We start from the raw sequence: 17414 nt of genomic DNA, 5'->3' as shown, positions 1-17414 counted from the left end.
GGCAAAAGACAAAAACAAAAACAAAAAACCAAAAAAAAACAACAAACAACTGTCTACTAAATACTGAGGAAAACAAACATTACCAATGTCTATTAAAGTATTAAAGCGAAAACATAAAAAAAGCAAGTATGACAGACAATAACTAACAACAAGTACAGGCACGTAATCAATTTGTGGGTTAAACATGTTTTTGGGAGTGTAAGTCTAATGAAGAAAAGAAAAAGGTTGCAATATTGTTGAAGAAATGAATTTTTTAGCTTAATAATGTAAACCTTTCATAGTGCATAAAGTGTATGTTTGTAAGTTATGTAAGGATTTCCCTATCAAAAGTATGTACGGTAAACAATACCTGTATACGTCAATGATAAAATTATAAATGTCCTTTCTTATTACCCAAATCCACGGCATCCAAGATTTCCAAACACCAGAAGATCTTAGCGAGCTTTAACCTCAATAAGGTAAAATGCATACCTCCAGATTGCTCTTGTTCGTCTCCCATGTACAAATACAGTCCTGCTGGTCATGTTTTCATGAGATATTCGCATCATAAACAATTAATGGATGCATACGAAGACTATGCCATATAATTTGAGTAAGCGCGAGCCTGATTTACCTAATACTTTGACACTTCATCGGAATGAATCAAGGATGTTCTGTCATATATGCAGAAGCGAATAAAAAAAACTATCATGGAGTTCAATGGTTTCTTACTCTTAAAATAACTAAAAGTTTTGGATGCTTTACCCTTACTTCACTATATTTATGTTGTAGTTCCAGTAGACAAAGCCTAAACTATCAATTGTTTTTATATGATATTTGAAGAATCCGAAACAAAAAAAAATAGGGGATAGAGCACGAACATGAAAATAACATATCAACAAAATGAATGTTTTCCGGCGAAAACGAAAAGCAGGCGCATACGAACAGCAAACACCACTACTGAGATTCTGGAAATGTAATATTTTTGATCTCCGATCAAAACTAGGAATAGGTGATGTGAATGTGCATTTACAAGTTCTGCTGCATTCCAAAATATTATAACTTAACTGATAAAATAACGACACATTTATGGTATGCTGCAAAGTAATAACGGATTTTATTAATGTAACTCACATCAGTAAAACATATATTATTTATGTGCGGTACTGACAGCTTTCTCTGCATCGCCATTCATTTTTATATGATCTGTCTTCTTTCTCCTGAGTTCTTCCCAATCCTTAATTGACCAAACTTTCCATAAAGCCAGTAACATAAAAATTAGTGCAGCTGCTTTGTAAATCAGAACAGTTCCAAACATACCAATTCGGAGTTCCGCTATGTTGTACAACGAGCACGATCCCTTCCGACTGCTATCAGAATTCCATAGGATGCAAGACGTATCTATCATCTTTCCAAACACAATTGGTGCAGGAATAAATGCTAAAATGATTTAGTAAAAATAGTATGTAAGTCTCATTGGAAAAAAAAGATATATATTAAAATACAATAAGTGCAATCCATTTAAATGTTTTATAAAATCATCAAATGTATTATCAGTTCTTTAATTAAGCATTCACACTATTTAAGCGTCTTGACTCTGGCCATTCCTGATGAAGACAATTACAGAAAAGCGCGTCTGACGCATTTACAAAGTGTTTACAACAAAAAAAGGATTAAAAGAGAGATATTGTCTGTAATCGAAAAGTTTATCTCTAAGGCAATTTATAAAAGTGTAAACATTAACATAATCATAGAAAAAAATTAAAAAAACAATTGCGAGACAGTCCTTTCCTTTCTTTGTGTGACCATAAATAAATCATCAATACTGATGCAAGAAATCCTAATTTTAACGGTGATGTTGTTTATAGATCCACGTTAACTTATTGATCGTTTGATTCAACACTGTAGTAAGAATTTTTAGCATTATCTTCATCGGTACGAAGATTGATTTTGTTCGTAATAGATTTAAAAATAACACAATATGTATTTCCAGACACGTACGATAACTTATGGTCCTACATCCTGTCAATTCTTGTACATGATTGCTTAACGCCAGACTGTCCGTGTCATTCTTTATTGTCCTGCCAAAAGTCCGGTGCCTGTTATTGTTTTTCTTTTGTTTGTTTGTAAGTCAGTTCGTCGGTTTTCTCGTTTGAGTGCTTTGCATTTCGTCATGTCGGTTGGGTTTCTCATTGTTGATGGTTGTACAGTGACCGGTAACTGCTTATATCCACGTCAATTGGTCACAGATGACTATTTGGCAATAAACCTTTTAGCCTTCACTAATGAAAGATGTCTTAAGTGTGCATACCTAGAAGAGAAGCAGCAACCGATTTCAATCCTGCTGCTGTAGACTTGTCACGATCTTCAACGCTCCTAAAATATAAAAATAAAATAGATTAACGTGAATAGCCTTGGTCACAGTTACAGGCCATCTCTAACCTGAAAGGTGTTGAGTTATCTTTAAGTCACATTGGGCGTAACAATTTTAAATCCTTGTGTTTATTGAAGGTATACATTGTCAGAATGATGCATGGCAAAAATATATCGGAATACACACTTCATTTCGTTTTGTAATGCGAGCAACCTAGAGTTTCTTCAAATGGATCTATATAATCATCAAACCCAAATGTTCTATTCGGGTAATGAAATCTGGTCATCCATGGATTTCTCCAGTTTAAAGTAAAACCTTTGTCTATAGTTTGACACTCGTTTTGCTGTGTAGAATGCATACAAACGCAGCTAAGTCCGGTTGGAAATGAACTCGTTTAATATGCCTCTTGATGGTATATCGACACACTATCTGCACGTTAAAGCATTATTGCAGGAGCCTTCAGAGGGATCCATAGGTGGAATACTGTAAGGCAAGATTTCTACCCTTATCCTTCATAATCTCGTTATCCATTGGCAATTTAAATTTACTCGATATACATCTCAGTAATCCTAACTTGCATATCCTACCGATTCTATTTATTATTAATTTGTTCTCGATCTGAACATGCATGAAATTTTTGCCGCTGGACGTATGTTTTGGTTTTTTACTTCCCATTTTGCGAGAATGAAATCCGTAGTTATGCTATCAACAAGAATTTACGCACTTCTTTTTGGTTTTTAATGCCATTTACAACATAGAACCTTACGCTTCCTCAAAGCTAACGCCAGATTTCACAAGTTCTTTAAAGATTGAGAATGATGTATCCGGGAAAGGTGTCATGTTAGAACTGTTACACGTGAAGTAGCAAGTTAAAAAATCCGGATCAGCGTATCGGTATGGTTCAAAGCAAAGTTCATATTCATATAACAACAGCAATAACATTTTCTGTCCTGATTATGCATTGAACTTGCCACTGGACATTAAATAACCATCAATTATTAATAATCTTACCGAATAGTAGCCAGGAACATGGGCATAATTTTCAGTGATCCACTGGCATAGCCAAGAACATTAAGAAGAAGGTAAGGAATAAGTGTATTGCATTCGAACGGACACAGCCCGGCTGAAGCTTGTCCATCGGGAATAACTGTGCAATTTGCATACATCTACAATGACAAATACACTTGTATTTAAAATATGTGACATCCACAAGTTGTTTAATTATAATTTCAATTATATACACATTTGGTTTATTTAACTTCTTGTGATATGTATTTTAATGTTTCATTTTTATACTTGCACGTTGTATAGTGCAAAACTTTAAAACTCGCACATGATAAAAAAAAAAAAAAAAAGAAAAGAAGCATAAGATACCATAGGGACCATAAAAATAATAAGTCAAATAGAAACAAACAATACCATGGCAAAAAAGAAGTATGACAGAAAGAAGACAACCATCTACACAGAAAACGAAACAAAATACCAAAACGAAAACCATCGAATCAATCGTTGGTGTTCTAAGATGTTCCGGAGAGGTAAGCAGATTCTGCTTCTCTAGCGGAACCCATTGTGTTGTTCATGTATTGCAAGTAAAAAAATCGGAAAGAAAATGTAATTTTTAATTTTGTTCCCGCACAAGGTGCTTTGTAAATTGTCAATACCCACACGTTGTTAGGTGTTAAATTGTGAAATTCTCACGTAGTTTAAATTTAAATGTTGATGCTCGCAGAATATTTTTATGAATTTATAGTCTGTGTTTTGTTCACAGCATTTGCTCACTTAGCCGATGATTTTCTTTACAGCAAAGTTTAAAACTCAACATTAATGAATCGGAAGAAATTGACACCTGGTAACACGTGCAGAAAATGATAAATTGATCACTATCTTTGATAATTTTTGTATGATGGCTATATAATTTTAACGATTGTATAATACATTTTAGATCGAAACAAATACAGATTTGTGTATTTGTTAAGTAAGGATAGAACCAGCGCTAAAAACACCCACTTAAACCAGTACATTACAAATTTGGTATTTGGGTATTTGTTTATTTCAAACCATTTAACAACAATAAAAAAGAATCTCATCCAACTTAATTTTGATAAATGTTAGCATTCGTAAATACAGTATGATTATTTATATCATTATGTTTTTTTGTTTGTTACCAATTATATAGAGATTCTTCCATTGGTACCAGTGGATTATCGGATTTATCCAATCGAGATAGTTAAATTGTCGAATTTAAAGTCCCATCCAGTGAGCTGATAAAGGTTATGACCCTTGAACTATTCCAATCATCTTCTGAGATCATCGACAACCACACGTTGATTAATTTTTTTATACAATGGGTCCGGAAAGTGTCAAATCGCCAAATAATTAGAGATTCTAACATTGGTACCAGTGGATCGAGATAGTTGAATTATCGAATTTTAAAGTCCGAGCCTTGGCGAGGACTTTAAAATTGATAATTTAACTATCGAGATTGGATAAATCCGATAATCCATGAGTAACTATGTAATAATCTGTTTCTCTAATGATTATCAAATACATTTTCATTTTTGAAAAACGAAAATCCCCTTCGAGTGCCTTCCACATTCCACAAAGTTGTCAATTTCAATAACACCTGTTAGCACATTTTGATTCACCCAGTGAGCTGATAAAGGTTATGACCCTTAAAGTCACCCAATCATCTTCTGAGATCATCTGAAACCACACGTTGATTAAATTTTTTTATACAATTGGTCCGAAAAGGGTTGAATTGACAAAGAATTAGAGAAAATAAAATAACCCTTATATGGTTTACATTTTGGTTTTTATTGTATTTTTAATGGCATATGTCAATCTACGAATGGAGATTAAAAAAGGGGATTGTTGATATCCAAACTAGTATAGACGTGCTACATTTTTCAAATACGTAGCTATAGTTAGAAGGACACAGGACGGTTGCGCTTTTGTTTTTACATGTAACACAAAAAGACATTGGCGCTTCAAACACTGGACATTTGCTCTTTCAACTTTGAAACTTTGATACACCTGTAATAAATTGACAGGACGTTTGCGCTTTTACCTATGAAATCTTTATGAATTGTAATGATTACACAAAATAAAAAAACAACTTATATTTGTACCATTCATCGATTTAAAAACGGAAAATACATTCCTATTTTGTTCATTCTATTCCATGTTTCTACGTATTTAGACATCCCTGGCTTTAAGGATGTTCGCTCCTCTTGTTTTTGAATTTTTGCCAGATATTCGGATTCCTCTGGTTTTATCCATGTAGTGCCATTAAAAAATTTTCCCCGCTAACCCCTATTTTTCTTTTCATAATTTTATAACATATAGTTTAAAAAGCCATATTTGAAAATGCTATAAAATCCTTGTTATTTTTTCATAGTTTTTTTAACGAAAAAGGATGCCAATGTTAAATACATGAAAAGTCTAGAGAGAATGATTCCCGCCAAATTTTCAATGGCTTATATATCGAAAACAAGAACACGAACCCTTTATTTTTTTCTGCTTTTTTAGTTCCTTTGTTTATATACTATCAAAGTATAACAGTGTTTTTAAAAGCTTGTTATTTTGAAACAGAGTAGCAAACATCCTTACATTGTTTGGGTAAGAGCATTCCTGATGAAATCAAATCCAGAAAAGCTCCTCGGACATACGCAATTCATAAAGTGTTTTTTGTTTTAGTTTACAATTCATGTTGACTTTGAAAAAAGATTCATGATTGTAATTAGGAATTTATTTATATTCGATGAAGTGAAGTCGTTTTAATCTGACACAAGCATAGTGGCTAAAGATTCAGTCATTGGGACTTTATAAGGAATACACATTGTACATGTGAAGTTGGACCAATGTCTAAATGTTTATGTATTAGTCCCAGGTGTGAAGTAGGAAAATGGTTTATAAATTTCTTCAAGCGCGAGTAAATGAGGGGGAAATAATAATAAGTAATAAGTGCAAATGTTCTTTTTTCAAAATTGCAAATGTCCTTTTTTTAAAGCAAGAATGCCCGAAATATCGAAACATAAATTTCCTATAAAACAGTGAAAATGTCCTATAAAAAAGCCCAAACGACCTGCGCCGAGTTAGAAACTACTCGTTTCAGTAGTTGTAGTTTGTCACACTTTATTTTTTTGCGTTAATTAGAAATTTAGATTTTAAAGGCAGATCAATGAGTTTTCCATTTAGCTTATTCACAAGATTGTTAGACTGATAGTGATTTAGAGCTTGACACATTGTACAGACATGGTTACATTGTCTTATAATTGCTGCTTCATTAACGTACACCCCATATTTTATGTTATTCATAAACACTATCTGTATAGAATAACTAACTTTCTTTGCATTTTCAACGTCCTCGGTGGTATCGTGGAAGAGTGTTCGCCCGAGAGCAGGAGGTCGCGAGTTTCATCAAACTACAAACTAGAAATGTATTTGCTTATTTTCTATTAAGCGTATGGCATTACGTAAGAAAGGCAGAATACTGTGCCCTGGTAAGGTAACATGTCTTCTTGCGTACTAATACCTTGTGAACTAGCACGTTCCAAATCCGGCTGGGCGTATAGGTCTAGTACAATAAACCAATCCTAGATACCAGGAATAAAATTTGGTACGCCAGATAATTATTCGTTTATATTCATATCAATTTAAAACATCCTCGTCCTGAATATGAATTTCATTTGCCACTGAACGTTAAACGGCAATAAATCGCCATCATCTTTGCATTTTCAAACACTAAAGGTTTGATAAATCGAATTTTAAGAATTCAATACATTACAAATCATCTTCATAATCGGTTTTGGTTTGCACTTCAATCATGTTGAACACCAATAAAAATAAAACATGCGCATACGGTCAGAGTGCTTTTTTTACAAAGTGATATTGTTAAATTAGCTGATTGACACATCTCATAAACAAAGGCTAAGAATTTCTTCAAAGCATACTTATAGTTAAAACAAAACCACACCTTCTGGTCCGATAAAATATCTATTTTACCATCCTGTTTTAATAGAGCATGCCTTGCATGATATTGAATTCAAAGTTCTTTTCGCGAAAATGTTTTGTCACATTTTTCTCTATCTAGCCTATTGTGTGGCTAATATTTTCGCGATTTTCAAACGTTTTTATTGTTCTAATATAAATAAAGATCCTAGTTTCATATATCGCGATACTTTTATAACCGCGAAAGTAGGTATATACCGACATATTAGTTTCTGAGATAGTTTAATTAAATTCTAATAAAGGTTAAAGGTAGACCTGCGTTTACAAATGGGTCCCCTCCCCCAAAAAAGTGACAGATTCTATGATTTGGAGACACATAAAATCAATTTGGTTGAGAAATAAATTGTTAACAATGGCATTAAATCAATATTGTGTAGATACATAAACATTTTCAAAAATTCAGATGAGATGTCAAAGAGGAGAAATTGAAACAAATTTACAATGTAGTTGATTGATAAAACAAAGTCCGCGTCAAGCCAAAGTAAGCCCAAAACCATTAAATTGAAGAAATGAAATACGAGTTGCAAATTTACATCATGTGTATACAATTCTGTAAAAGTTTCACTTAATTCTGTTCGTGGTTAAGGCGCAGTAAAGAGTGAAAATAGGTCTAAAAGACGAATGAACAAACAAACAGACAAACAAACAAACAATAAAAAGAATAAACTAAAGAAGGACGGACTTCTCTATCGATATAAAACCCGTTTCAGCAAGCAAGTGTAAAATAAGCGACATCTGATTGAAAGCAATCACCAAGATTAGAAATATCTAATATATTGATATTCTGCTTTTTTTGTAACCATTGTGAATAATCAGCTCCATTGGGAGAGGGTATGACTTTCTCATTTACTCTCTACAAAGTAGCAGTATAACAATAGGTAGGTCATGAACATTAGGTTGAGTGGGAGGATGATCAGTCATTTATAAAATTTCAATGGTTATCATAGCAGAATTGGATGGGGTCAGAATTTTACGTTACCTTCACATGGGAGATCGAAAAATTGTGGATCGATCATTTTTTCACATGTATAGGTCACTTTTAAATGCAAGTTGAAGTGAACAGTATAAAATGTACAAAAACAATTCTAGCCTAGTCAGAGCTGACGAGTAAGCAGTTACTTACCCTTCCATTTCTAACCACTTCTTTACATCCAGCATAGCAAGGAGAGTGGAAGTTCCTACCATCTGAACCACAAACTGGGAAATAGTCTTTAAGATCGCAATGACAGTCCTCAGTCATATTTATCGCAATGGAATGCTGCCTGAAAACAAAGAAATGGATGTATTTGTAACATGTGAGACACTATGAATTAACGAATGCTAGGTTGTCTTTTCTTTTTTATTAATTACCCCGCTTATAACCCTTGTCCTTAGAAATATTTTAAAAAAATAATATAGGAAAAACTTTAAATTTGTCAGGCTCTCAGGACTATTTTGTTTGTACGTGCTTATTTTCGGAGAAATCGGGCGTTTGTTGTTTGTGTGGTCTGTAGTCTTGTACAATACTCTTTGGAAACACTTTTTATTTATGCATAATAATTAATAAATTGAGTTTTGATGGGTTTCTTTTTTTAAATGAAGTCTAATCCTCATTTTTAAAAACAAAGTTGTCTTGCATATCCTATATTGTATTTTATCGTGATTCATGGGAACGTTAATAAATTCAACTCCACAAAAGGACATTATCTGTTGTCTTACGACTTATCATGGAACATCCAACTGAAAAAAAAATTCTTGACGAATATTGCGTCTAAATCATACATTCAACAGATCACTTGCAATGCGATGTATGTCAGTATAATATATTGTTAAACTACATACATATTTGGACCAATAATTTTAGGTTGATCACATCCCACAAAGATAACTCCACCGCCGAAAAAAATCTGGCCTGCATGAAGTATCAGAATTACCAAAATGAACATCCGTGGTGATAATTTAAACTTCTTTGTTATGTATCCACCGAAGAATGCACCAATAGCAACTGTTGCTACCGTTACAGCGGCTGTAAATAAAGCAGGTATACATGTAAGAGCTATGATCTTCGGACGCACACAATATATAGACTATGTTTTTTTCAGAAACTGGACACTTCTGAACAAAAATGACGTCTGGGGTATCAAATTATAAATATAGTACCTTTGATATGAGTTTTTACCGTGGAATACAAGACGTTTTAAGCTTAAAGCAATATGTAGATGTATTACACATTTATAAAAATAAATAACTGATATCCATAGACTGATTGTCTAAGCCTTATATAACACAACTTTTCGGATTTTTTCACTTTTTAATGCTCTTCAACTTCGTATTGGATTTGGCTTTCAATTGTTTTTATTCGAGCACCACTGGTGAGTCCTGTGTAGATGAAATATACGTCTGGCGTTCTAAATGATTAGCCTGGTGTCTTTGGTGAGATGTTAAATGCACACAAATCACCCCATTTGACTATCTAGACCATATGTCGTACAGGAAAATCACAGAATGAAATCCTGCACAGTGCAGCTTCCAACAGGGTGACCTCTAACGTGAACAAGGAATAAAAGAACACGGTACGTAATCGGATATCAGGATCGTAATGCACTCGCTTTTACCGAATCAGGAGGTAAATAGCAAGTAATGTCTATATGTTGGACACAAGTTGTCTCTCCTTGTTGGGTCCATGTAAACATCATTGTTTCAACTTATATAATCATCTATCAAGTTAAACATAATGTAAAAACTGAGGTGATACTTTGGTATAGGATCTTTATTTTGAAGCTTGTCAATTTCTCTGGTAATGCGTTGTGCCTCAATGGCTATATCCGCCCTTTTCGGTGTTATTCCACATCATAACAAAATTAAAAAAAAAATTTAAGAAGTCATTTTTCATACTGTTATCTTTTGGCTCTACATTATCTTAAAAAGAGAAATATGATACCAATGGGTCATGGCCAATGAGTACACACAACACCATTGAAATTTGACAAAAAGGTCGACAATTAACAATAACAAAACACTACACAACAGCTATATAATATAGTGACACAAACCCCACAAAATCCAGGAGATGAACTCCGAAAGAGTCACCAGTATTTTCATCACTATTGACACCAGTCATATTACAGTAGCAATGATTGACAGAACTAAAAAGAAATTATGACGACAAATGAATAATGCAAGGCGTAAAATATACCTTACCAAGACAGCACCAACACAATGAAATAGGAAAACTCACTTAACTTATACTTACATATGATTAAATTTGCTTTCCATAAAGGAAGTCCGAATTGAGCTACGATGTACTTGGACTTGAAGGCAACTGGACCAAGTACAGACGATATATGCAATACAAAAGCTGCCAATAAACACAAATACACAGGGCTTTTCAGAACTCTGATATATGAAGCTGCTCTTTCTGGAAAAAAAGCGTCAGAACAACAAAATAAAATATCACATTTAAAAGAATTCAAAGCTATTTTACAATATATTTTAAAAGAATGCATAAAACCCATGGGTCGCTGATATATTCTGGACGTCATACAAGAGATTTCCTATAAAATGACATTACTCCACATAACCAACCTATCTGACCGTATCTCGACCTATTGCATTAAAGGATGACGGAGCGTCGCATAGACTGCATGAATTTTTGGCTCGTTGAATACACATACTTTGTTGGAATATATGTCATTTAAAAATTAGCACAAACTACTATTTTAGGTCTCTACAGTCTCCCTTTAAAGGAAATAATTAATTCAGTTACCGGTAATCAAATGCACCGATCATTACTTCGTCATTTCACTTGACCCATATATTTATCTCTCAAACGATGAATTCTTAAACCTACTAAATCAAAATTTAGTTTGAAAAAATAAAAATAATGGAATCTGAAGCGAGATCATATTTTCATTTTTGATTTAAAAGTTATAAAATTAAAACAAGAGTTACAAACACGCCTGAATGTAAAAGGTGTACACGACTTGTTTCTTCTTTTTTGTTAACATACTTCTATAATTTATTTAAAGATACTTTTGTCAAAGGTAAAAATTCAGATCACTGATGTATCTTTCTGATAGTACTTTGTCACCTTTCCGAAGAATTTTATCAAATGGAATTGATGAGGACGCATCTTCAAGAAAAAATATGATTACACTTTACTGAATCAGTTCATTTTTTTATATCTTGTCTTCAATTGAAATGATGCATGGATTCTAGGAAGAGCCCATACAAACGTATGCGTAATTTAACGTCATTGCTCTTAAAAAGTTTCTAAAATGTTTGGCGTTTAACTTATTCAAATACATATGAAAAACGGACATGTACGGAATATTTGATTGAAGTTTTGTTTAGTTGGATGATCATTTTAGTTTTATGACCAACTTATGATAGCAAGGGGATATTATATTTACTGGTCTGTGCATCCGTCCGTTCTCCCGTTCTGTTCAAAAGATAAAACGTTCAAAAATAATACCAAATTAGAGTTTGACCCGGATAAAGTGGTGCACTGAACATGGAAATATGATCATGTGAAGGGGTACGGTGTCTTAAGGCCACACATTCTTGTTGCAAATGTTTTGATCAATACACGTACATGTATATGTATCTTCCATATTCATAACTGTCTTTTTGGTCGCGCGCTCGCCTTGACAGTAACCCCTCAAAGGTGATCGGGGGAATAGAAATATGGTCACTATTGGTCTTGTTCCTATCGGCAGTTAAACCATTGCCAAAGTGGGGAGTCCGTTTGGTTGTGCGGGATGTACAGGAAGCAGTCCCGTCCGGTCAGAGTGGGAACGTTAAATCCAATGCCTCTTGTAGAGAGAATTCCACGCTCTCTAGACGTTAATTATGCATGAAATATTTGCCACTGGACGTTAAGCAACCAACTATCAATCAATCGACAGTAGCGTAACTTGAATTTTATTTCTGGTGAGGCAAATGATTTGAATCTTAGCAGTCAGAGCCTCACCTTGGCTTAAAGACGTCAATGGAAAACTTTTAAAATATATATATAGAAAAAAAAATGAGGTGCCGAATTGTCTTGGTCCCGAAATGTCCTGGTCCCGAAATGTCCAAAACGGATGCCGAAATGTCTTCGGACCTGGGTGCCGATTTGTCTGGGTGCCGAAATGTCTTGTTACCGTTTAGCTTTTGTCAAAATGTATGTAATACCTGGGTGAACTATGAAGTCTTGCTTATATTAACCAAGGTAGAAGAGTACTACAAAAAATGTAGAAATGCCAAGTGTCAGTTGAAAACTTTGTCCACCAAAAGTAACAAGTTCGTTGTCAAAAACAAAAAGTAATCAAGCATATCAGTCATATCAGTTTCACAGTTATGACCTCTTGTTTGAATCAGTTTTTTGCAAGATACTTTGTCTGTTACTTAAAAAAGATATTTGCATCTACCTTGTTCATTTTATAAAAGAAAATTTACATAATGAGGAATGAGTGAGTAAAAGGTAAGCAGTCAACGTTTTGAACCGTCGTCACTTAGTATACTTTATACTATGACGTACATGGTATATAGTTATCTTTATCTCTTTTTTTTAATGGTAAAAAAATTGGTGTGGCGATTGCCTCATTGTGTCAATGAAAGCTACACCACTGCTCGAGTGCGGGAAGTCCTGGGCTCGATCCTCGCCTGTTTCAAATCGAAGATTAACTGCCGTTCTGCCAAACACGCAATATTTAGGAGTTAGAGATAATATTGGTCGGTCCGGGGTCAAGATCATGTGTCCGGATAGGATGACATGTCTTCCTGCGGTATAATACAAAGTCTGGTTCATATTCATCTTCTCGTCCTAAATATGCATATAATCTTCTTATATCTATATATGGAAAATACATATACACTGAACACTTATATATATGGCCCTACATTCTATTATTACTCCAAAATCCTGGATCCGCCTCTGGCAACGAAATTTTATTATATTATGTTGTTCAATATTACTTACCTTACACATTTCCGTTAATGATTTATTCAGTAAAATTAATTCAGTGACCCCTTTATATTCTTTATCAATAAAATGGATAAAATACTATAAGTTAATTTACTTCAAGGAATATAAAAAAATGCCTGGAAATGTCTTTTGTAGGACGTGTTTTTCAACAGACTGTCGGAATTCCAATGGGAACCAATTGTGCCCGTCTTCTTGCCGACTTGTTTCTTTATCATTATGAGGCTGACTTCATACAGGAACTTCTTAGGAAGAAAAATAAGAAGTAAGCAATATCCTTTAACTTTACGTTCCGCTATATAGATGATGTTCTCTCACTAAATAATACAATATTTGGTGACTATGTTGAACGAATCTATCCCATCGAACTAGAGATAAAGGATACTACAGATACAGTTAAGTCTGCCTCATATCTTAACTTACATCTAGAAATTGACAATGAGGGTCGGTTTAAAACAAAACTTTACGACAAAAGAGATGATTTCAGCTTCCCAATTGTGAACTTTCCATTTCTATGTAGCAACATTCCAGCAGCGCCTGCATACGGAGTATATATCTCCCAATTGATACGATATTCCCGGGCTTGTATTTCCTATCATGATTTCCTTGATAGAGGATTGCTGCTCACAAGGAAGCTATTAAACCAAGAGTTCCAAATGGTGAAGTTGAAATCACCCCTTCGTAAATTTTACGGACGCCATCACGAGTTGGTTGACCGTTATGGAATAACCATTTCACAGATGATATCGGATATGTTCCTTATGTCGTAACTACAATACCCTTCCCTTTTCACGAATGTGACCTACCGAATTAGACTATTTACCGGGTTTGTAATAACATAAGCAACACGACGGGTGCCACATGTGGAGTAGGATCTGCTTACCCTTCCGGAGCACCTAGGATCAACCCCAGTTTTTGGTGGGGTTCGTGTTACTTAGTCTTTAGTTTTCTATGTTGTGTCATCTGTACTATTATTTGTCTGTTTGTCTTTTTATTTTTAGCCATGGCGTTGTCAGTTTGTTTTCGATATATGAGTTTGACTGTCCCTCTGGTATCTTTCGTCCCTCTTTTGTATTTTGACTCTCATAGCATTCCCGTTAAACAATTAATACAGAACAATCCCTAATCGAACACACCTTAATTCTCAAATACAACATAATCATTTTTTTTATCAATACATTTCATAATAAATGAAAATACTTTTGTTTAGAAATCAAATGGAAGCGATAGTTTTATCTCAATTTTCAACTTTTATAAAGAGACAGATTCTGACAAACTCTGGTTTCGATATGTCAGAAAAATATCCTTCTAGATATTTTCCCCGCAACAAATATAAAAAAAAAGATAGATAAACTATAAAGAAAGACAGAAAAAAAGGTATAATGGGGGGTTCATCTGCAAAGTATATTGAAGAATAATTGTCATAATCAAAACCATGAAAGATAACTCAAATCGTACGTATGATAGGTATGGGATATGTGTATTTATACGCGATCTTATGTAAGTGAAAATAAAGGCGGGAATCGTGAAAACCACGTGATAAATAAAAATGCATGATTTCTATCATTTTCCGTCATGATAAAATTATTTTATATGGACGAAAATTCCAGCGTGTGATTTTAAAAGTCTTGGAATGCTTTGTTTAAACTTGAGCGACGTATTTAATCAAATTCAATGGTTGGCAATAACCAGTCCCATTATGTCCGTACGTCGAGTTACGTACGTATGTCAATTTATTGGAAATCTCTAGTATGTGTTATATAAATTAAATGTTAATAACTATCCAAAGAACTTACTATTGCGTTTGTTCAATGAAATAGAAGATATTAGTAGGAAAAAAATCTAAATGAATTCTTTCCGTATAAGATTTTTTATCACCTCAAACATTTGTGTTTTGTTGGATTTTCTTTTCATGTCTGATTTTTTTCTTTTATGTTTGTTTTTGTTATATTCTCATGGGATGACGTTTACGTAGAAATGGATTCTTTTGAATTGTTATATTGTACAATCATTTCCAGAAAAGTGTTTTTTGAAAGACTTTATTCGACCCCAAAACAATTGGAATCTTTAAAACAAAATTATACTAGAAACAAGATCAAACTGAAAACAACCTTTTAAAAGGCTTTTCTTTACAAACCCAATAGGACAAACTGGTTATTAAAATAATTAACAATGGCTTAATAAAACCCTAGACCCCTAAAAATATACATTTAAATAAGGCGCATTATAAGTTTTAAAACAAAATATTTCTAACATCAGATTGATGATTACAAACCTTTAAAAATCTCAATTTTAGAAGCCTCTTTCAATGACTCAACCTTCAGACCATTGTTAATTTCATGTTTCATTACAAGGTTTTCTTCTTCTTTCTCTTTCTTTTTATTTTTTGTTGTGAGATACCTTGGAAAGCAAAGAAGTGGAAATGCAAAAATCAGGGCTATAGTGCCAAACACAAAGAATCCAAGCCACCACGCACCAATCCATCGAGGGTCTTTGGTAGACATGTCTACGTCTAAAATTCAATTAATAGTGAAAGGAAATTTAAAAACAAATAATATAAAACTTATATAAATGTGACAACTAAGAATATATAAATGGGGATTAGAATATATATATGTAAACCAAATGCCACTGCACGCGAGCGGCAAGTTGCCGAGGGTAGAACTAGTGAAACGTTCGAGTACTAACACGATACTTGACAAACCTTCTACAACATGTACAAGGTGTAAAAATTTGTTGATTTCTAAGCGTTTCTTAGGTTATACTGTGATTGTAATCATCCGTTTTGTTTTTCGAGGATTCTTGCTTTGCATAGCTTTTACATTCAGATTCCAAATATTTAGGGATATATTGACCCTAAATTGAAAATAACATTTTATAAATTTCGTGCATACAAAGCTTTTTCTATATAAGAATCATTTTGAAGCGCGCACAAACATGATTAACCCTGCAACATGCTGTATGTGCCTGTCCTAAGTCAGTAGCCTGTAATTCAGTGGTTATCGTTTGTTGCATTACCTGTATCTTTATTGTTTTGTTCATGAATCAGGCAGTTAGTTTTCTTGTTTGAATTGCCATGTCATTTCCAGGGCCTTTTTAATATCTTGCTATACGGTATGGGGTTCGCAAGCCGAACGGTGACTTCTACTCCTTCGATCTCTTTTGAAAAGTTGTCTTTTGCTATCATACCACATCTTCTTATTTTTATATTAATTTGTTTACGTGTTGGAACTGTAAATGTATGTTTTTGTTAATATAATATGAAATAACTAATTAGAATAAAAGGAGAAGTAGGGAATACATGTCCGCTGTATACAAAACATACTCTTCCAACATGGCGTATATCTTATTTATAATATTACATTGAGTGACAATTTGACGATAAAAAACATAAAAAAATAAATGAACACAGTCTTAGATACATCCTCTACTTATTAGTTGTTATTGGCTTTGAACTAACTTTCAGTAACTGTGATTACTCTCAGAGCTGCAATTTGTATCCAATCTCCCATACAGACAGAGTTGTCGTCCTTTCCTCCTCAATGAGGAGGAAAGGACGACAACTCTGTCTGTATGGGAGATTGCTTTGTGTCATTTATGATTTTGTAAGTTGTTTTTGTGCTTTGTGTCGATCTGATAAGTTAAGATCTTTTCAACTGATTTGATAGCTTATTCTTGTGTTGTGCTGTCACACCACTGTCCAAGGATAGGGGAGACCACATGGTGACCTATAGTTGCTAACTACCTACTTCATTTGGTCTCTCATGGACAGTTGTCTCGTTGGCAATCATATCACATCTTCTTATTTTTATACAGTCTACACATGCTACACCGGCAACAGGAACGACAGATCAATTAAAGGTATTTGTTTTGTTTTGAATCGGTTGCAATAAAATTGGAACCGTTTGATCATATATAAGGTACACATAGCAACACATGTTGATAAATATATTTGTTGTTTGCTATGAAGAAAGGACAACTGACTTCCTTGAATAAAATTATACGTATGGTATAAAAAACTCATCATAGATACCAGGATAGAAATTGTGTACACCAAACGCGCGTTTCGTTTAAAAAAGACTCATCAGTGACGCTCGAATCGAAAAA

The 17414-nt window shown here is 33.7% G+C and overlaps 1 protein-coding gene across 1 annotated transcript; it reads right to left on the bottom strand.

The window, feature by feature from the left end:
• Positions 1–1084: 1084 nt before the first annotated feature.
• On the bottom strand, positions 1085–9343 carry LOC127704448 (solute carrier organic anion transporter family member 5A1-like). The gene is made up of 5 exons (XM_052208518.1): positions 9185–9343; positions 8487–8625; positions 3365–3519; positions 2291–2355; positions 1085–1419 (listed from the first exon to the last, which is right to left on the bottom strand). The coding sequence occupies exons 1-5, from the start codon at positions 9286–9288 to the stop codon at positions 1130–1132; spliced, it is 753 nt and encodes a 250-aa protein (XP_052064478.1). The 5' UTR covers positions 9289–9343; the 3' UTR covers positions 1085–1129.
• Between the last annotated feature and the right edge of the window lie 8071 nt (positions 9344–17414).

Source organism: Mytilus californianus, unplaced genomic scaffold (assembly GCF_021869535.1).
Source record: "Mytilus californianus isolate M0D057914Y unplaced genomic scaffold, xbMytCali1.0.p SCAF_1, whole genome shotgun sequence".
Classification (NCBI taxonomy): Eukaryota; Metazoa; Mollusca; class Bivalvia; order Mytilida; family Mytilidae; genus Mytilus; species Mytilus californianus.
Note: the sequence above shows the minus strand (reverse complement) of the source record. Positions and strands in the feature narration are given on the sequence as shown.